This window comes from Lasiodiplodia theobromae (genome assembly GCF_012971845.1).
Source record: "Lasiodiplodia theobromae strain AM2As chromosome Unknown scaffold_8, whole genome shotgun sequence".
Lineage (NCBI taxonomy): Eukaryota > Fungi > Ascomycota > Dothideomycetes > Botryosphaeriales > Botryosphaeriaceae > Lasiodiplodia > Lasiodiplodia theobromae.
In genome coordinates, this window is record NW_023336574.1 from 41066 (window position 1) to 60914 (window position 19849).

The window sequence follows — 19849 nt, forward strand, 5'->3', positions numbered from 1 at the left end:
GCAAAGACGCGACGCGACGAACGCCCCGCTGTCAGGTGCGCGTCCTGGTTATCGATAAGCCCGTCGGCTGCGAGTCAAGTAGCGCCAAGACCAAGACCCAAATTATTTTCCCATTGCCCCATGCCGACACCCTTTGCCCTCGACACTCGCCGCGCACCACGAGCCGGCCGACAACGAGCGACAAACGTCGACAAAATGCCGCACCGCGACGTCTCCCCGGCCTTGTCCGAAAACGAATTCGATATCTCGAAAGCCCTACTTGCCGGCGCCAACGACAGCGAAGACGAACAGGTCGCACCGAAAAAAGGTCGCAAGAATGCGCCTTTTGATATCGGCGCAGAGTTGAACATTGGAGCGGAGGACGGCGGCGACAGCGATGACGATGCCTTCATCGCTGGTCAGCTGGCGGCGGCGAACCGCAAGTCGTCTAACCTGAAGGGGAGGACCGTGAAGAAAGGCGGTGGTTTCCAAGCCATGGGTCTGAACGCGAACCTGCTCAAAGCAATCACCCGGAAAGGCTTCTCTGTGCCGACTCCTATCCAAAGGAAAACGATTCCCCTTTTGCTGGACGGGCAAGATGTTGTGGGCATGGCTCGAACTGGTTCTGGAAAGACTGCCGCCTTCGTCATCCCCATGATCGAGAAGTTGAAAGCGCACAGCGCAAAGGTTGGCGCAAGAGCCGTCATCATGTCACCATCGCGTGAGCTGGCACTTCAGACTCTGAAGGTTGTCAAAGAGCTTGGCCGTGGTACAGACCTGAGGACTGTGCTTCTTGTGGGTGGTGATAGCCTGGAGGAACAGTTTTCCGATATGAACACGAACCCGGACATCATCATTGCAACCCCTGGCCGTTTTCTGCACCTCAAGGTTGAAATGGAACTTGACCTATCTACAATCCGCTATGTGGTATTCGACGAAGCCGATCGGCTGTTCGAAATGGGTTTCGCTGCCCAATTGGCCGAGATCCTTTACGCTCTTCCTCCCAACCGACAAACACTCCTCTTCTCCGCTACCCTTCCAAAGTCACTCGTTGAGTTCGCTAGAGCTGGTCTTCAAGAACCAAAGCTCGTCCGCCTTGATGCTGAAAGCAAGGTGTCGCCAGACCTCGAAAGCGCTTTCTTCACAGTGAAGAGTGCCGACAAGGAGGGTGCTTTGTTGCACATCTTGCAAGATATCATCAAGATGCCCACGGGAGAGACCGAGGCTGCTACCAAGGCCAAGAACAAGAAGGCTGATTCCAAAAACAAAAAGCGCAAGAGAGATTCCGATGCGCCCAGTGCGACTGACTCACCCACCGAGCATTCTACCATTATTTTTGCAGCTACCAAACACCACGTGGAGTATTTGGCAGGGCTGCTCCGCTCTGCTGGATATGCTGTTTCCTACGCCTACGGTTCGCTGGATCAAACCGCTCGTAAGATACAAGTGCATGCCTTCCGAACCGGCATGAGTAACATCCTTGTCGTCACTGATGTCGCTGCCCGTGGTATCGATATTCCCATTCTCGCGAATGTCATCAATTTCGATTTCCCAGCTCAGCCCAAGATCTTCATTCACCGTGTCGGTAGAACAGCAAGAGCAGGAAGGAAGGGTTGGAGCTACAGTCTGGTGAGGGATTCGGACGTTCCGTATCTCCTGGACCTACAGCTCTTCCTTAGCCGGAAGCTGATCCTGGGAAGAACTGACGAAGACGTCAGCTTCGCCAATGACGTGGTTGTGGGCGGATTTGTGCGGGACAAGCTGGCTCGCGCATGCGAATGGGTCAGCAAACTGCTTGACGACGATGAGGACTTGAGCAATCTGCGCACTGTAGCCGCCAAAGGTGAAAAGCTTTACATGAGGACGCGCAACTCAGCATCATCGGAAAGCGCCAAGCGTGCCAAGGATGTCTTAGCTTCTGAGGCGGTGTCTGAGCTGAACATGCTGTTCAATGATGACATCGACAAGGCTGAAGTGGAAAGGGAGAAAATGCTGGCGCGCATTAGTGGGTTCCGCCCGCAGGAAACCATCTTCGAGATTGGTAAACGCGGTACGGGTGACGAGGCGGCTGATATGATGCGCAAGAGGAGGGAAAAGGTCGATCCACGACGTCGCCAACAGGGAGAGGGCAAGAAGGCCTGGAACGACAGGAGCATTGCAGGCCTGACCAACACCACCGACGCGGCACGGGATACCGAAGAGGACGGGGACTTTGACGATATGGACGTCGATGTCAATATGGACTCGGCATCGGAGGACGAGCTGGAGATCACCTTCCCGGATTCGCAGGCCAATAAGAAAGACTCGAAGGAGGCTTGGCAGGATCCAGAACATTTCATGACCTACACGCCAAAAACGCTGAACTTAGCGGAGAACCGCGGCTATGGCGTCCATTCCGGATCGTACGACAATCAGGGACGGAGTGGCAACTTCGTTGAAGAGGCACGAAGTGCAGCAATGGACCTTAATCAGGATGAGTCGAAGGGCTTTGCTGAAGCATCCAAACCGCGCGGGATGAGGTGGGACAAGAAGAGCAAGAAATACGTCGCACGCGCAAATGACGAGGACGGATCTAAGGGGGTCAAATATATTCGTGGCGAAAGCGGGCAGAAGATCGCTGCGAGCTTCCGATCTGGACGGTTCGAATCTTGGAAGAAAACGAACAAGATCGGCCGTCTGCCTCGTGCTGGTGAGACCGAGGCAGCCTCCAGCGGCGCTCACGGTGCCAACAAGAGGTTCAAGCACAAGATGGTGAAGGCGCCTAAGGAGGCCGACAAATACAGAGACGACTATCATGTCAGGAAGAAGCGGGTGGATGCGGCTAAGGAGAAGCGCATTGGCAGGTTTGCAGACGGCGGGGCGAAGAGCGAGCTCAAGGGGGTCGACGATGTCCGCAAGAGCAGAGCGCTTCAGGAAAAGCGCCGCGCAAAGAATGCAAGGCCTTCAAAGAAAGGGAAGTTCTAATTGCGGAGATTAGCTATGTCGGGCCGCCCCTGCGACGGCCCCGACTTGCAGAGTGTCCAGGGAAGGTGTCCGGGCAGTCGGTTCGAGGGGCTTCGCGGTAACACTCTCCAACTCTATTCCAATAGATAGTCGACAACCGAGGGCAGCGAAGGCTGACATGCAGCGGGCCAATCGTTTTCGCTGCCAAGGCTCAAAAGTAGAAGCTATGGACTTGGCCATTTGGTGCATTTGTCACGCTCCTAATCTGATACCAGTATTCGGACCGTATTTTGATCAGAGTATACTCGCTCTGCACATACGACACACCTTCGTACCTCGTACGATTGCCCCAAGGCCGTTCGGGTCGCGTGCTGACATTAGGACGAGAACAGCGCCAGAGCATTCAGCCGGACCCAAGGACTGCACGCCTGGTTACCCAGACGGCGCGGGTCAACGCCTCGTTTCTCCACGCGATCTATGTACGGCCGTTGGACTGACCGGCGGAAGGATTCCGCTATTTGAGAAGCGGCGATTCAAGCCATTGCAGATCTCGTCAACGACTAGTTGTTCAGCTCAGCGAGCCGCGTGGTTCCCACGAGGTCGCGAAGCTTATCGTGCTAGCGGCATTCCTAGGGGGTTCTTTCGGGCCTTTGGTCGACTTCAGGTTCGCGACGGTTAGCGGAAAGTTTCCCACCTACCATCCACGCCGTCTGTCTTGTGTGCTGACTGTCTGCTGCGCCGCCGACGCCGGATCGTACGACGTCGAGGCCCACACGCCATCCGAAGGAAGGCACGGCCGCGCACGCCTCAAATCGCTACCGGCGTAGAGGTAAATAGGCTGTCCCAAAGAATTCTCCGTAGCTGTGGCTCCGGCGATCGAGAGGTAAGACAAGGTGGGAAGCGAGCGAACGATTTTTGCAGCACAGCCGAGGAGGCACAGGAACCATTTTTATTGACTTGGAATAGGCTTGCCTTTCTGGCTTCTTAATTTTCCAGAACGGGCGCCACCATAATCTTGGATGCACGCCGAACACACGAACAAGCAAAAGACTTCCCCATCTCCGTCCTTGTGCTCGCGGCGGCACAAATGCACGCACGCACAGCGACGCACTGGCGCAGCAGGGTACGGCGCGGGAGGCACGGAAGACCCACGTTGGCCGTCCATGCTTTTCGACAAGTTTTTCATTTTTCCCCTCGGCCTGGGAAAAAGCGCAGGCCGCCCAAGTGTCACGATTCGCGATCGGGGAAAGTGGCGCTCGACCTGCCTGTTTTTGCGGCGGGCAGCCCCCATCTCCAAGGGCCCGCTGCCGGCGGCTGCGCCCTGCGATCTGACCGCAGGCCCGCCGAACTACGGGCAAGCGGAGCGGATCAGCCGCAAGCGCGGCCGGGGCCGTGGTCTTTGCGCAATCGAGCCCGTGGGCAGGAGAAACAAAACACTGGGAAGATGAGTCGCCGGACGCGTCAGGACTGGCTGCTGCGGGTGCGTGTGCCTGCGGCGGCGGCAGGGCGCGGGCGGCGGCAGCTGGCAGGCCCCCAGGTGGGGACATGCAGCGCTTTGCGGCAGGCGGCAGCGGCAGTGTGTCTCGTTGAGTACCCGGCGACGGGGCCCTGGGAGCGAAGGCCAAATATAATTGAGCGTTGGCAGCAGCGAAAACTGGCCCCCGATCGCCACAAAGGGCCGGCGCCAGGGACGGCGCGAGGATGCGCACGTGTGGCTGGTGTTGCAACCGGGCCAGGGACTTTCGGGCGTGTGGACCGTGGGAGCGCATCTGTTTCTGTTCTGGCTTAGGTGCGTGCAGGCATGGCCGTCGGCACATTATTGACAATACAAATAAGCTGCCGGGCCCGGCCAGGGTCGGCTGCACGTCACAGACGTGGGCTTGGAGCGCGCAGGGAGCCGGCGGTGCACGCTGCCCGGCGGTGCTGCTGCTGCTCTGCCACGGCTACCTCACGATACGACGGGCGGCGGAGCGACGTGTGAGGGCGGCGTCTGATGGTCGACGACGGTTCGGCTGGTGCGCGACAGGGACCAGGGCGGGCTGCACGCGCTTCCTTGGCGGTCAATGCCGTACAGTTTGGGCACGGTTGCTGGCTGGCTGTGGCTCCCGATCGGGCATGCAAATTAAGGTGCGCGATCCCGGCGGATTTGCGTGAGCGACGCCGGGCTGGGGCCCGAAGGTCGCGCGCAAACACAACGAGGAGCGAGTCGCGCTCAGCTCGCAAGAGCGCTCGATCGCCGCGGGCTGCCCTGTGCCTTTCGCTAGGGTCGCGTTCCGCCTTGCCGACGGCGCTCCGGGCGGCGCGAACACGCGAGGCGTGGACGTCCGACTCGACGACGCCGCTGCTGCTACGGTTGCTGCTGGCGCCGTCGCGTCCGCCGGCCGTCGCAGCGCAGCGGAGAAAAAGTAATGGCGCGCATTGCTGCGGAGATCACATGCGCCTAGAGAGTCATGCCTCAGAGCTGGCGGGCAGCGGGCATAAGGAGGAGTGGAAGGATCGCTGCTCGAAATGAGCGTTACTATATTGGCGACCGGCCGGGTCATCTGAGGACTGCATGCAGCGCAGCCCTATCCTCCCCAAGGGCAGCCGGAGAGCGGCAGCGGGCAGCACGCACCCTCCTAGAACCGATCCGCCAGCCAGCACGGAAGCGGCTAGCAGCCGTTGCGGGCATGGGTGCGGTGCCACTTCCTTCTTCATCGCGAGCGCGAGCTGAATCGTCACCTCGCCGCGCGCCAGCCTCATCCGCTGTTGGTGGCTGCAGGCGCTCGCCTTCGCGGTGGGGCGCCGGCTGGAGCCCTCGAGAGGGCGTCGACCGAGATCTGCCGCGTGGAGAAGCTGGGCCCCAAACAGCAGGAGCCAATGGGCGCAGGGGCGCAAAAGGAACATGGCCGGAGCCGCTCGAGGGAGGGCTATCGATTTGGACGTGAGCACGCCGTCAGCACACCTCCCCACGGCGCCCGCAGGCGCTGGGCCCTTGGTCGACGTCGCCGATCAGCTAGGCCTGTCAACCATGCGCGCGCGCCGCGCCGCAATGCACCCGCCCACGGCCATCAACCGACCCGGCAGACGGCCCCGTGCCAAAGCCGCCGTCCAATTATGCAGGTGTCAACAGGGATCTGGAATGGGAGATCTGAGTCCCTAATCCGCAGAGCGCCCAAGAGGCCGATCTTTCTTATTGCCATGATCACCACAAGCACAGGGTCTCGAGAGCGCGCCGCCTTGCCCGGTTGCTTCAAGCGCGCCCCAGGCCCCACACGACAGCAGCAAGCTTCCCTCCGAGACCACACGGCGCCCTTTTATTTTTCTGCCAACGCCCGGCCTCCCCCCCGCCTGGCCCTCGCAGACCACGCGGGTGCCGCCGCAGCCTCAATCCCCCGGGTGTCGTCATCTGCAGGTATTGCTCGCCCAAGCCTCCTGCAGCGTGCATGCCTGTGTGTCCTTTTTCCCAGCTCTCTCTCCTCGTGCTACTGCCGGGCACGCCTCCAAGACATCCGGCCTACCAGGAACCTCGCCCACATTACATATTACAAGCAGCGGCGCGCCCATGCTCATACGATTTCCCTGACCTCAACCTGGACGAACACCCCCACCGCCCAGGGCCTGCGCAGCAGCTGAAGCAGCCACGCCGTCCCCGGGCGCCGACCGTTATTCGCTGTGTTCCTGCGGCCTGAAGGCGCTATGCATGGACTGGCCCTTCCTCCTTGCTCGAGCTACTCCTGCGCGCCGTCAATTGGGCGCCGTCAGATACCGGGCAGCAGAGAGAAAGCCTCACCCGGGCTCCGTTTTGCCGCCTGCTACCCGTCCCCGCCCATGTCAGACAGGCCGTCACCACCTCTCCGGGCGAGGACGCATTCACCGCAGCAGAAGGAAAAATACAGCCCACCCCAGGACCAGCATGACCGCCGGCAGCTCCACTCCGCCGAGCACGAGGGCCCCGGAGGCCGCTCCACGGATCGGCTCGGTGCAGTGCAACCGCGCAGGATGGTTTATGAAGGAGGCGAACGGCAGCAGCCGCCGCCGCCGAGCAGCTCAGCGCAGCGACCTACAGAACAGCTTCCGGAGCTGCGACCGTTGTCTTCTGCTGAGCCCGACACAGCACAGCCGTCTCCCCAGATGGGTCCCTTCGGCTATTCCGCCTTCGGCGCATCTGGCAGCTTCGCCCCCGGCTATGGCGGTCCAACCGTCGCTGTGCAGCCGCCCGCCCCGCTAGTTAGCCAGGTCCCCGTCCCGCTGCGAAACACCAAAAGCGCCCGCAGAAACAAGGCTCACGTAGCCTCGGCTTGCGTCAACTGCAAGAGGGCCCATCTCAGCTGCGACGTCCAGCGGCCGTGCACGCGATGCGTCACTTCCGGCAAAGAGGTACGAGAAACGGCTTCCCCCCCCCAAGGCACCAGAGCAAGGCTGACATTCATCGTGCGAGCAGTCCTCATGCTACGACGTCCAGCACAAGAAAAGGGGCCGTCCCAGGCTCCGCGACGTCCAGGAGAGCAGACCGCCCCAGGCCCACGAGTTAGGCGAGCATTCGACGTCTGCTAGCGAGAGTCCAGTGCCCGGTCTGGCGCCTGGAGGTGTGCGGCCGGACTCTGGTCGCCCGCTACGAGCCACTCGAAGGAGTTTCGGAGTGCCGGCCACTTTTCGGCATCCAACGTCGACCGTGCAGAGTCTGTCGCCAAGTCCATTTCCTCAGGAGGGTGCGGTGCAGTATCCGACGCTCGAGTACGCGCGGCCGGTACCGTCCTACGTGACGCCCATGGCGCTGCTGAATCTAGACCTCCACCTCATCAAGACCAACTCGGCTTTCAACATGCTCTTTGGCAGATCGGACCTGTACGGACGAGAACTTTCCGAGCTTGTCGAGTCCCATCACGCAGAGACGGTGCAGAGGTTGCGCAGTGAGCTGAGAGATGAGCGGGATCAGCGAGAGCCGTCGTACATGCCGCCTATTTTTGGTCCTAGAGAGCAGGAGGCAGTTCAGGGTATTGAAGAAGATGATTTGGATCGCATCAGCCACGGCTATACGGACCGTGGATTCACTTGGCGATTCAGCTCTATTTTTGGGCAGCCGCAGGAAGTGCGGGCCCGAGTGCGTCTTGCAAAGACCTCGATATTCTTCGTCTCCTTGACTTTACCATCTTTCGACCGAAATCAACTCCCACAAACTCCTACTGAGCAGCAGCAACCCCAACGATACCCGCCAGTCTTCGCTACACCGGTGCCCCCTCATAGATCATCGCGGCCGCCCTCGAGAGCGACCCCAACTGAATACCCGTATTCGCCGTTCGGACATAGCTCGCCGCTCGCAGGTCCTGAGCAGCACTCTCCATACACCTCATACTTTTCTCTCCAAAATCTTGCCTCATCGCTTCCTCAGACGGCCGCCCCCACACCGGCAGCACAGACATACCCGTACGGACAGGTGCCTCCTGCTGGATATGGGTACTCGCGTGGATCGTGGTCATCGGCTGGTAGTGCGGAGCCTCACGGACCCACGTACGAGGTGACGCCTAGAAGACCTGCCCAGGTTATGCCAGCAGAGGGCTCCTGGCATAGCGAGCCGAGAACCTGGCAACCCCAGCCATACCATTCTCCAGCATACCAGAGACAACCGGGCTTGAGGGGTGAACAACAGCACACGTGGGATCCGGTCCAACAACAAGAAGGCCTTGCTCCTGCTCCCGTTCGAAGAGTTTCATCGGACGAAAGGCGCAGCCAAGGCACATCAGAGGGGACGCACGAAGAGGAACCGTCCAAAAGGCGGAGATTGAACATACGAGACATCATCTAGGCCACCTTTTCATACAACTGCATAGACTTCGGGTTTCCACCTTGGCTGGCACATATTTTCGTCTTCTATGGGTAATATTTGTCCCCTTTGTTTTCAAAAACTCATGCTTGCTAGCCTTGGCTGGTCCAAGCCCGTCCTGGTACACATCCGGTCCTCGTCCTTTTTCTCTTGTAGAAATGTTCTTCATAAATGTTTTCGGTCGCTCGCTGCACATATACAGGCTCAAGCATACTCTCGGAGGCTTTTCCTGGGACTTCTCGGGGCTCATTTCCTGGATTACACTTTACCATTCGGATACACGATTTCTGTCGGATTTACAGCGCAAAGAGGGTCTTCAGAGATGGGAACAATTCGCACAGTACAGGATGGAATATGACGAAAAGTAAACGTGCTTTATGAATTCAGCATGGGCTCGTACTGGACGTATCATACCTGAAATTCCGAAATCAAGCGTGCTCTGCAAGGAGTCTGGATGTACGGGAAGCGCGGGTTTTTCTTTGCTTTTAAACTTCTTCCAGATGGTTCTATTTTCCTTTTCCTAATTTACTTTTCGCGAAAAGCCATGTTTCAATACCTGTTGGTTGGCGGTACTTTCCTTCTATTACCACGCTTGTACAGAAAAGTCCTTTGTGTACTAGCATCACGATCGCTTCTTAACATCCTATGTCATCGGGGTTAGGGTAGGGAAGAAAAGGGATAGTTTGATTCCAGCCATTGACCAGTCGTCTTTAATTCATTCAACTTTCGGTTGTATACCCTTGGTTGGATAATTGCAAAGGGGAGATGGGGTTGTCCATAGTGGTTGAAAATAACCATATAAAACACATCGCAGGTTCACACAATCGCTCCCTCATCTTTCCGCCGCTTGAGAGACGGCAATATTCGAAGTGAAACCGGAAGAGGGACGAGTGGCTTTCGCGGCGCAGATGGGACGACGTCAAGTTAAACTTTTCTCACGTTCAGGAAGCACGGCTGCACGTCATCCCGCGGGCAGCGGGGAAAGCGTGCGGGGTGCGTGCTTGGTGGAGCAAGGCACGACGTGTGAATGGGTTTCCCTTGCTTTGGCTCGAGAAAGAGGCGGTGAATGAAAGAAAATTCGGGGGGAAATGATTGGACGGGTGGTCGAATCGGCGAAGTCGGTGAGAGCAGTGCGCTGGCACCTCACTGGCCCGTCGTTGGTAGCATTTTTTTATACGTCCCAGTCTTTCCCTCGGCCGCGCCAATTACTTCATTCGACCCCGCGGGTGCGGAGGGCGGGAGGTGGGCGGGTGGAGGGGGGAAAGAGGGTAACGAAATGCTCGGGAGTAACCCAAGAGGGAGTTTTCATTCGATTGCCGGTTGACGTCGTGCTCCCGTGCGGACGCGCCGCGCACGCGCGCGTGGTTCATGTGTGCGCCCACACCTCATTTTTTAAATTTTGTTTTCTATCTCTCGTCACTTCTGCGTCCGTAGCGCATCGTAGTGATTGGATATGCGTGGTCGCGGTCGGTAGGGCACCGTAGGAAGCGCGTGTGTGGAAGTGTGTGTAACAGACGGGCGGTAGGAATACCTGCGCCGCTTTCGATTGGTACGTACACTTCTCTTTCCGCTCTGCCCGTTGCTTTTTCACTATTCCATGATCACCCTTTCGCCATATTTAGTTTGGCGAATATAGCATCAAATGCTTTTTGTTCGCTCTCCCCGCAAGCCGTAAGCTGCCGTGGTTGCGCGTACCGAGCCGTGCGAAGTTTGGGCTATGTAATCCTTTTGATTAGACTTTCCGCTTTTCCCGGCGAGGCGCGCCCACGGTACCTTGTCCACGTGGTTTGGCGAAACGGTTGCGCGGACGGAAGGGATGAGGATTGGGCCGACGTCTGGCTGCCCTAAGCACTATGATACAGGAAACGGTGGTTTCAGTGCCCTTCTCCGACACTAAGGGATGATAGGGTGCGCGCGAGTGAACATTTGCGTGTGGCTGAGGGAGTGGTCGCCGATTGGTGATTGCCCCTTTTACGACAACCTGGTAATTGGGATCTTCTATTGATGTTCGCATGCGGCTTCTTTCGTTGTGCATCAACTGTGGTGGTACTTGCATCTGCAGCCTTCCAGAGCTGCGTGGAAGGATTGACCGTCTGACACATAGTTTTTTCTAGTGGGAGTCATCTCACTCGATGCAACCGGCGTTGCAAATAGAGTGTTGGGAAAGAACGCTGAACAGCGCTCATCCGAATACGTATAAAATCCACACGGTGCGTTAACTCCACGGCGGGATAAAATGTCATAGCTCATGGTCTTACAAACACGGGAAGCATCCCTGGATATGCAACACTTTGGAGGGGATTTCGGGGAGCTTGGTTTGAATGAGCACAATTACTTGGTATAGTAACCCTTTTGTCTTTACTCACTAGCTGATTCCCTTTAATGGACCCGGTCCCACGAGTATCGGATCGAAGTCGATGTGGGTCTTGGTATCGCCCTGCAAAACGCCATGACAGCTCGGTGGTCTAGAGACTGCGCCTGTACCTTACGCCATTAGATGGACCCTGCCTTTCAGCCCTATCCTTCCTGCAGAGTACTTTGTACAGGAAAAAAGCAAGCGATGATCGGCGACCGCAAGAGCGCGCGCGCGCGCGCTCACCCGATGGGCTTAAGCTTCTTCTTTTTCTTCTTTTCGCCGTCGGCAGATCCCTTCTTCTGGAAATCGCGCCAGGAGCCGATGCGCTGGTCGCGCGAGCTCTCCCATGCCTCTTCGTGCTCGCGCTTGCGCTTGCGCTCGGCTATCTCGGCCTCCTCCTTCTTCTGCTGACGGCCTTCCTCGCGCATGGCGGCCTGCATCTGCTTGCGGCGGCGTAGCTCGTTTTCGATGAGCACCTCCCTGGTCTTGTTTTGCCATTTTACCTCGAATTCCTCCGTCTTGAGCTCGGGAGAATCGACTGTCCACTTGTTCTCGCGGATCAGCAGCATGCGCGCGTCAGCGATGGCCTCGTCCAGTCGGGCGCGCGCCTTCTCGTCCATCAACTGCTCCTGTGCCTTCTTCAGCCGGTCGAAGGCGTCGGGCGCCTTGGGGTTTGTCGTCTTATCAGGATGGATCAGCAGTGACTTGGTGCGGTAGATCTTTTTGATGTCGTTTTCGGGGACGCCGGGCTTGAGGCCCATGACGGCGTACGAGTCGAGCTTGAAGGCATTGCAGATGCCTGAACGCAGGGTTAGCGAGCGCACTCAGAGACGCGTGCGAGAGCGACGGGCGCAGTGGAGAGGGACTTACGGTCAATTTCGGAGTCCTGGGGCATGGATTAGCTGGTTGGTTCACGGAGCAAACTGAGGTAGTGGAGCGCGTACCTTATCGAATTCCTTGGATTCCTTCTCGAGCAAATCGAAAACGTCCTTATCATCAGCCATGGTTGCTTCTGGGTGAGCGAGCGTGGGGGAAGAGACGCGTCGCGTGTGAATGTGGGGGCAAGGTGAGTGAGAAAGCGGGCGCGGAGGATGATGGGGAACTCAGAGGCGCAATGCAAGGCAGATGATAGGGCTGGCGCGGTTATCGATCTGGGGCCGCGCCCCGTCCCCCGCCTGCCGCCAAGCGATCCGTGCACCAAAAGTTCTTGAGCGCCGCTGCATCGCAACCAGCCAAATCCGCGATCCAACTCCACCCCGATTGTTTTCTCGCCAGTCTCTGCAGCTATGGCCGGCGCATTCACCGGTCGCACCAAGCCGACCAAGGTCAAGAAGCTGCAGCGCACCCAGAAGCGCAAACGCAGCGATGTCGACGTCGAGAAACTCCAGCAGACCGTCGACGAGCTCGTGAGTTCCGCATCTCCATGCCCGCGCTTCGACCTCTCCTAACGTCTTGGCTCTAGGACCCGAAGAACAATGAATACAAAAGCTTCACCGACCTTCCCCTCTCCGAGCCGACCAAGGCAGGCCTCAAGGCATGCCATTTCGCGGCAATGACCGATATTCAGGCACGCGCCATTCCTCTAGCCCTCAAAGGTGCCGACATCCTAGGTGCTGCAAGAACCGGTAGTGGAAAGACTCTCGCCTTCGTGATTCCCGTCCTCGAGAATTTGTACCGCTCGCAATGCGTCGGCGCCGACGCTGGTCTTGGTGCCATGATCATCTCCCCGACTCGCGAGCTCGCCATTCAGATTTTTGAGGTCCTGTATAACATCGGCAAGAAGGGTCACATGTTTGCCGCCGGCTTGATCATTGGTGGAAAGAGTTTGCAGGAGGAGAGAGACGCGCTGGTGCGCATGAACATCGTCGTCTGCACTCCTGGCCGCATGCTGCAGCACCTGTCGCAGACCGTGGGTTTCAACGTGGATAACCTGCAGATGCTGGTGCTGGACGAAGCCGATCGTATCCTGGATATGGGTTTCCAGCGAGATCTCGACGCTATCATCGACTACCTCCCTAAGCAGAGGCAGACGCTGCTGTTCAGTGCAACCCAGACGAAGAAGGTTTCGGATTTGGCCAGGTTGAGCTTGCAGGATCCCGAGTATGTATCCGTCCACGAGGCCGCCGAGACGGCGACCCCCAAATCGCTGCAGCAGAATTATATTGTCACGCCTCTGTCGGAGAAGCTGGATACCCTATGGAGCTTCATCCAGGCCAGTAAGAAGTCCAAGATCATCGTATTTCTTTCATCCGGAAAGCAGGTGCGCTTCGTTTATGAGGGCTTCCGCCACATGCAGCCCGGTATCCCCCTTCTGCACCTTCACGGACGCCAAAAGCAGACAGCGCGCTTGGATATTACGAAGAAGTTCTCAGCGGCCAAGTCTTCCTGCCTTTTCGCAACCGACGTGGCAGCGCGTGGTCTAGATTTCCCTGCCGTGGACTGGGTCGTCCAGGTCGATTGTCCTGAGGATGCCGACACATATATCCATCGCGTTGGCCGGACAGCTCGTTATGAGCGTGACGGACGTGCTGTGCTCTTCCTGGATCCCAGTGAAGAGGAGGGCATGCTGAAGCGTCTAGAGGCGAAAAAAATTCCCATCGAGCGCATCAATGTACGGTCCAAGAAGCAGCAGAGCATCAAGAACCAGCTACAGAACATGTGCTTCAAGGATGCGCAGCTGAAGTATCTCGGACAGAAGGCTTTCATCTCTTATGTCAAGTCGATACACATTCAGAAGGACAAGGAAATCTTCAATCTTCAAAAACTGCCTCTGGAGGATTTTGCGGCAAGTCTAGGCCTGCCTGGTGCACCGCGCATCAAATTCATGAAGGGCGACAACGCAAAGGAGCTCAAGAATGCACCTCGCCACGGTCTCTCGTCGTCCGAAGACGAGGACAGTGGCGAGGAAGGTGATAAGAAGAAGTCCAAGAAGGAGAAGGAGGTCCGCACGAAGTACGACCGCATGTTTGAGCGTAAGAACCAGGACGTCCTTTCCGAGCACTACACGAAGCTCGTCCGGGATGAGAACGACGAAGACGACAAGGTTCCCAATGCCGGTGACTCTGACGATGACTTCATGGCTGTCAAGCGTCGCATTGCTGTCGACGAGGACATTTCCGACGATGATGACGGCGCTGAAGTCTTGGAGGCGCAAGGGAAGAAGGTTGTTAGTGTGCCTGGCGCTAAGGAGCCCATCCTCATCGACAGCAAGCGCCGTGAGAAGGAGCTCAAGAGCAAGAAGAAGCTGCTCAAGTACAAGGACAAGGGTCACAGGGTCGTCTTCGACGACGAGGGCAAGCCGCACGAGCTTTACGAGATGGAAGACGAAGAGGCTTTCAAGGCGAAGGGTACTGCGGAGGAGCAACGGCAACGTTTCCTCGAGGAAGAAAAGCAGCGCGCTGAGGAGGCAGATGTGGTGGATCGGGAGACGGCGAAGGAGAAGAAGTTGGCGAAGAAGATCAAGCGGAAGGAAAGGGAGAGGGCGGAGAGACTGGGCCGCGATGTGGATGGCAGCGATGACGATGGCGGTGTGCAGCTGGGTGATGCGGATGGCAATGCGTTCGAAGATTTCAAGAACTTCTTGGCGGATACCGCGGGAGACAGAAGTGACGGTGAGGAAGAGAGGGATGAGGAGGAGGAAGATAAGCCGGCGAAGAAGCGGCCGAAGAAGTGGTTCGAGGATGAGAGCAGCGGTGACGAGGACGCTGAAGATAAGAAGAAGAGCAAGAAGGGCAAGAAGAGGGCTAAGAAGGTTCAGGAGGAACCGGAGACGCTGGAGGATTTGGAGGCATTGGCTGCTGGTGTTCTGAATTAGAACTTACGGGGGCGTTTGGAGGGTTCAAAAAAGGATATCTCAGCGTAATCGAACTTCACATTTACTGCCTCAGCTTTTCTTCCAATCTGGAGTCTATGTGTCTTTTTATTTCTATGCGTCCGTGATGAAAAGTATGGTGTCTGACGGGCCTTAGGAACCCTGCGTCCTCGCCAGAATTGTAAACATCTAAGACTCACCATCTACTACTGTTCAGCCCCTTGATCCCACATCTCTCCTTGCTAGACGTGTCCATGCCTTGTTCCGGTGAGCCTTCCGTTGACGCAATCTCTCCATGCCGCGCTTCTGCTCTGGCTTGGGCGCATCAGTAAGCTTCAATTTGGCTGCAGTAGCGCCAGAACTGCCGTTACTGCGACGGCCACCGTTGTTACTGCTACCGCGGATGAGACCCTTCGGTTTCTTAGTAAGAAGTGCGGTCTTCTGCTTCTTTATTGGTGAAGTGATGGTCTCGCTGTTGGCGAAAGCGAGAGTGGCGGTGGGGCGCTTCTCTCCTTTCTTCTCCTCTTGCAATTTTACCATCTCCTGCTTCTCGTCTGGAGCTTCATCCCCATTAAGCATTGCGGCAACTTGTTTGGGCTTGTTAGCCCTGCTGGAGGAGGACAAGGCGTGATTGGTTGAGGACGTGGTCCTCATATCGTTTACGGTGGGGATAGAAGATGGGCTGCTGGTAGTATGCGTGGACTTTGCAGAGTACGAAGACAATTTTATGGAGGGCAGTGTTAAAACTTCACGGGGCATAGAGAAATGGGAGGGCGAATGTTTCCACAACACACTGCAGTCATGATAACAAACAGTACGCAGGTGAACTTGATTGCTGAGCATACTATAATTATGGCTTGGAGTGGGACAATGAGAATGATACAGCAGAAATATCATAGACAGCAATGTCAAGTGTCATGGGAAGAGTATTTCTCTAATTTCTGAATAAGAGAGTGATTTTCTTTCTCTCCCGCGAACTCATAGGCAAGTCTCATATTGTTTATGGAGAAGTAGGCCAAATTGAGAGTTTACCTACAGAAAATTTTCCAATACGCAGGCTGTATATTTCATTCTCTGGTTTGGAATGATCCTGCATGGACGGGGTGTTGTCTTGGAAGCACTCGTCGCATCTACCAGCGCCAGACCTTCATCCAACCTTCGGGCACAGGAGAATCCAGCTCCTCTACACCACCGCCACCGCGCGGCTTCTTCTTACCGCCATGCCTAACCCGATTTTCGTCTGTATCCGAGCTGTCGCTGGTATCGTAGTCCTCTTCGGTTGGGAAGTGACGAGATCCGGCCGTTGTGACGAAGAAATCGGGCCAGACGGGGTTGACAGCTACAGCCGCTACGGTATCTAAACAATGTGAAGATGAGTTAGGCCAATCTTGAGTGAAAGATAATGAAAACATACCGTCATGGGCCTGCCATTCAAGATCAGGCTCCATGTCCCATTCCTCGGAGCGCGTAGTGGGATTGTTCCATACGCGCACAACACCATCGCTATCACCGGCGATAACGCGATGGCCATTGCCATCGACCAGCAAATCGAAGCCGTGCTTCTGCCTTGTCCTATTGTTGCAGCCGGTGAGATAAGAAACTTTGCGATTCGACATGCGGACATCCAAGATGGTTATGCAGTCCGTTGACCGCTCGCCTATGTATAGGTAGTTGCCGTCAGGACTCCAACGTAACATCTGGATGCCATGTCCCTGGCCGAAGACGCGCATGTTGTCCATCAACTCAACCGCCAAGACCTCGCCCACACCAAAGCTTTCATAGAAGCCTATCTTGTTGCCCCAGGTGCCAACTGCGAGTAATCCGTCCGCACGGTAGTCAAGCGCCGAGATCCTACCGCTAAGAGCGAAGGGGTTGCCCCTGTCCTTCTTTCTATGCTTGCTGCGGGTGTAGAGTTGTGACACTGGCTCTTGATTGCACCTTGTAGCATCAAAGGTGGCCAGGCAATTCTGACCAGCGGCAATGAAATGATAATTATCCGGCAGGAACTTGATGCAATCCACTGGGATATGCAGCACATCATCTGTCTCAGACTGGAGCGGGTACGAAGCCTGTACTTGGGAGTCTGGACTGTTGATGTTGAAAAGACGAATTGGCTCTTGTCTGACAGACGCAAATACCAGCATGGACTCTTGGTTGGTACATGTGAAGAAAGGAGAAGCAGCGAAAGCGCTGATACACTCAGGCGGTTCGTGAATGCCGATAAAGGAGGACGAGGGTGGCTGTGTTCGATTTGATCATCGAAACATCCTTACAAAAGTGAGCGGGAAACTTACGGATATCATGTGTGTTCTAAGGCAACCATCTTGAGCCAGCTGCAGAACGCACCTGCCATCGGGGGACCAAGTAGCCTTGCTCTGGGCGTGATATTCTTTAGGATATGGCCCACTGCGGAACGGGTAAGGCAGGCAAGATTCTTGGAGGTGCGGGTGACTCGAAGCAGGGGATGCACCCCTAGCCTCAAGCAAAGAGTTGCTGCTGGAGCTGGAGGTGCCTGGAGCCGGGGCTCCTTGCACCTGGCCGGTTTCAATCTCTTCAGCAACAGCAGCAATGCCCTCGAAAACATGACCAGATTGATGGGGGAGATTATGATCCGAGCTTGGCGAGAGAGTGTGGCTCTCTTCCGATCGACTGGTTGCATTGGAAGCTGCATCATTATCACGGAGCCGCTGGAGAATTGCCTTTTTATGGAGCTCAGAGGCGTTAGTAGAAGTGTATGTGTGGGCGTCGGGATCTTCTGCGGCGTCGGTCATGGCGACGACAGGGTCGACTGCAGAGTGAGCAGCGACTGGATCGGTATCTTGCTCGGCCATGGTTGGCGACACAATCGGAGCAGGATACCACGGAGCAGGGAGTGTGTGGAGGGCGGCGCGGGACGCGTCGGCAGAAAGCTTATGACGTGCGGGTCCTTATCGCGATAAGCGGGGTCAAACAAATGTCGCAGCTGCGATGCCGGCGCAAATGCGCTGCCAGCGCTTCACACAGTCCAATGTCCTCCTCCAAGCGCGTCGAGTCGCCCTTCGTGCGCTCCTTGCTGGTAATTGCTCTCTCTGTCCATCGACCGCCTACTGCGACTCAATGACCCCGTCCTGACGCTTTCTGTGATTCATCCTGCAGGCCGGAGCCGTGGCCGGCACCACCGTCGACCTCTCGCTCTTCCCGCTCGACACGCTCAAGACGCGCCTGCAATCCAGCGAGGGCTTCATCGCCTCGGGCGGCTTCCGTGGCATCTATCGCGGCATCGGCTCGACCGTCGTCGGCTCCGCGCCGGGCGCCGCGCTCTTCTTCGTCACCTACGACAGCGTCAAGCGCGCCCTGTCCAACCGCAAGCGCACCACGCAGCACACGGCCGATGGAACCAAGATAACGCCGCCCGCCGCGCAGAGCGGCTGGAGCGAGCCGCTCACCCACATGGTTGCCGCAAGCCTGGGCGAGGTGGCCGCGTGCGCGGTGCGCGTGCCCACCGAGGTCGTCAAGCAGCGCGCGCAGGCGAGCCACCACCCGTCGTCACTGGCCTCGCTGCAGCACATCCTAGGCCAGCGCCGCGCGCACGGCCTGGCACACGTCTGGCGCGAGCTCTACAGAGGCTGGGGCATCACCATCATGCGTGAGGTGCCCTTCACCGTGATCCAATTCCCGCTATGGGAGGGCATGAAGGAGTGGAGCAGGAGGACCAATGGCAAGGACAGCGTCTCGGCCTTCGAGGGCGCCGCCTTCGGCTCCGTGGCGGGTGCTGTGGCCGCCGGCGTCACGACGCCGCTCGATGTGCTCAAGACGCGCATGATGCTGTCGACACAGCGGCAGAAGGTGGTGCCGCTGCTGACGTCAATACTGAAGGAGAGCGGGCCAATGACCTTCTTTGCTGGAATTGGCCCGAGAGTCTTCTGGATCAGCACGGGAGGCGCCATCTTCTTGGGAAGCTACCAGTGGACCATCAATGCTCTTGGCGGAGCAGACTAATGTAAAACATGAAGCAGGATGGATTTTGTAAGAATACTGGCAATGTTTCATGAATATATAGAGCAATTGCATAGCGCAGGCCGGATTTCTGGCTCGATGGCTTTTCAACAGATTCGAGGCTGAGGCATCGGTCGTGGAGGTCAAGAAATTTTTTAGAGCGGAGATAAGTTCGTAAAAGCATAAAGTACACGGTTCGAATGCAGACGCTTTAGTATGCTGCAGGGTTGCCAAACGCCGGGCCTCCAATTGAACGTCTCGAGGTATTTTTATGTATTACATGGAAAAGTACAAGACAGCCATATTTACTCGTTGAGCTTGGCTAGAATCCTGCTGCGAGTCAGAATCGCGCCAAAATTGAGGATGCAGCGAAGGGAATACGTACTCAGACTCCCTGAAGAGGGAGTAGTCGTCGTCCTGGACCTTGATGGGGGTGCCACCGTACTGCACGATGCGTCAGCTCCAACTCTGTATTGTGGCGCGAGATTCGCAAACGTACCTGGGGGATGAGGACCTTGTCGCCGGGGGCGAGGCTGGGGGTTATCCTCTTGCCGTCCTTGTCGAAGGCGCCGGGGCCGACGGCCAGGACCTTGGCCTCGTTCAGCTCCTTGACAGAGCTCTCCGGGAGGAAGATGCCAGAGGCAGTCTTGGCCTCGGCCTTTATCCGCTGGACCAGGATGCGGTCGAGGAGGGGAGCAATGGCCTTGACGGACTTGATCGCGGTCGACTGTTCGCACAGGTGATCAGCAGGGTGCGGCGGAGCGGGGCAGGGAAGACGACGTACCATTGTGGCGGAGGGCGGCGGATTGATGCTGGGAGCAGGAGGAGAGGTGCGCGCTTGGAGGAGAAGAGCTGGCGGGAAGAGTGGTGAAGAAGAGGAAGCCAAAAGTTCCAAAGTCTTCTCGAAGAACTGGAGTCCGTGCGCGGGCGCTGGTGAAGCTACGCGCCAGACCTCGGAAAAAGCGACACCACCGCCGCCCTC

The 19849-nt window shown here is 57.1% G+C and overlaps 8 protein-coding genes across 8 annotated transcripts; 4 read left to right on the top strand and 4 right to left on the bottom strand.

The window, feature by feature from the left end:
• Positions 1–195: 195 nt before the first annotated feature.
• LTHEOB_3044 (RNA helicase ATP-dependent DEAD-box conserved site) lies at positions 196–2943 on the top strand (the record flags this gene model as incomplete). The annotated part of the gene is made up of 2 exons (XM_035511924.1): positions 196–1414; positions 1535–2943. The coding sequence occupies 2 exons, from the start codon at positions 196–198 to the stop codon at positions 2941–2943; spliced, it is 2628 nt and encodes an 875-aa protein (XP_035362937.1).
• A 3789-nt stretch (positions 2944–6732) lies between these two features.
• On the top strand, positions 6733–8184 carry LTHEOB_3045 (C6 zinc finger domain containing protein; the record flags this gene model as incomplete). The annotated part of the gene is made up of 3 exons (XM_035511925.1): positions 6733–7281; positions 7346–8005; positions 8149–8184. 3 exons carry the CDS (start codon positions 6733–6735, stop codon positions 8182–8184), a joined length of 1245 nt encoding a protein of 414 aa, XP_035362938.1.
• Positions 8185–11320: 3136 nt separating this feature from the next.
• LTHEOB_3046 (uncharacterized protein) lies at positions 11321–12085 on the bottom strand (the record flags this gene model as incomplete). Its single annotated transcript, XM_035511926.1, has 3 exons — positions 11321–11880; positions 11952–11967; positions 12026–12085. 3 exons carry the CDS (start codon positions 12083–12085, stop codon positions 11321–11323), a joined length of 636 nt encoding a protein of 211 aa, XP_035362939.1.
• A 282-nt stretch (positions 12086–12367) lies between these two features.
• LTHEOB_3047 (RNA helicase ATP-dependent DEAD-box conserved site) lies at positions 12368–14895 on the top strand (the record flags this gene model as incomplete). Its single annotated transcript, XM_035511927.1, has 2 exons — positions 12368–12487; positions 12544–14895. 2 exons carry the CDS (start codon positions 12368–12370, stop codon positions 14893–14895), a joined length of 2472 nt encoding a protein of 823 aa, XP_035362940.1.
• A 210-nt stretch (positions 14896–15105) lies between these two features.
• Positions 15106–15546, bottom strand: LTHEOB_3048 (uncharacterized protein; the record flags this gene model as incomplete). The annotated part of the gene is made up of 1 exon (XM_035511928.1): positions 15106–15546. One exon carries the CDS (start codon positions 15544–15546, stop codon positions 15106–15108), a length of 441 nt encoding a protein of 146 aa, XP_035362941.1.
• A 476-nt stretch (positions 15547–16022) lies between these two features.
• On the bottom strand, positions 16023–17723 carry LTHEOB_3049 (WD repeat containing protein; the record flags this gene model as incomplete). The annotated part of the gene is made up of 4 exons (XM_035511929.1): positions 16023–16249; positions 16307–16813; positions 16865–17013; positions 17239–17723. 4 exons carry the CDS (start codon positions 17721–17723, stop codon positions 16023–16025), a joined length of 1368 nt encoding a protein of 455 aa, XP_035362942.1.
• Positions 17724–17899: 176 nt separating this feature from the next.
• Positions 17900–18870, top strand: LTHEOB_3050 (S-adenosylmethionine mitochondrial carrier protein; the record flags this gene model as incomplete). The annotated part of the gene is made up of 2 exons (XM_035511931.1): positions 17900–17947; positions 18028–18870. The coding sequence occupies 2 exons, from the start codon at positions 17900–17902 to the stop codon at positions 18868–18870; spliced, it is 891 nt and encodes a 296-aa protein (XP_035362943.1).
• A 302-nt stretch (positions 18871–19172) lies between these two features.
• Positions 19173–19654, bottom strand: LTHEOB_3051 (HSP10-like protein; the record flags this gene model as incomplete). The annotated part of the gene is made up of 4 exons (XM_035511932.1): positions 19173–19197; positions 19253–19311; positions 19367–19594; positions 19652–19654. The coding sequence occupies 4 exons, from the start codon at positions 19652–19654 to the stop codon at positions 19173–19175; spliced, it is 315 nt and encodes a 104-aa protein (XP_035362944.1).
• Between the last annotated feature and the right edge of the window lie 195 nt (positions 19655–19849).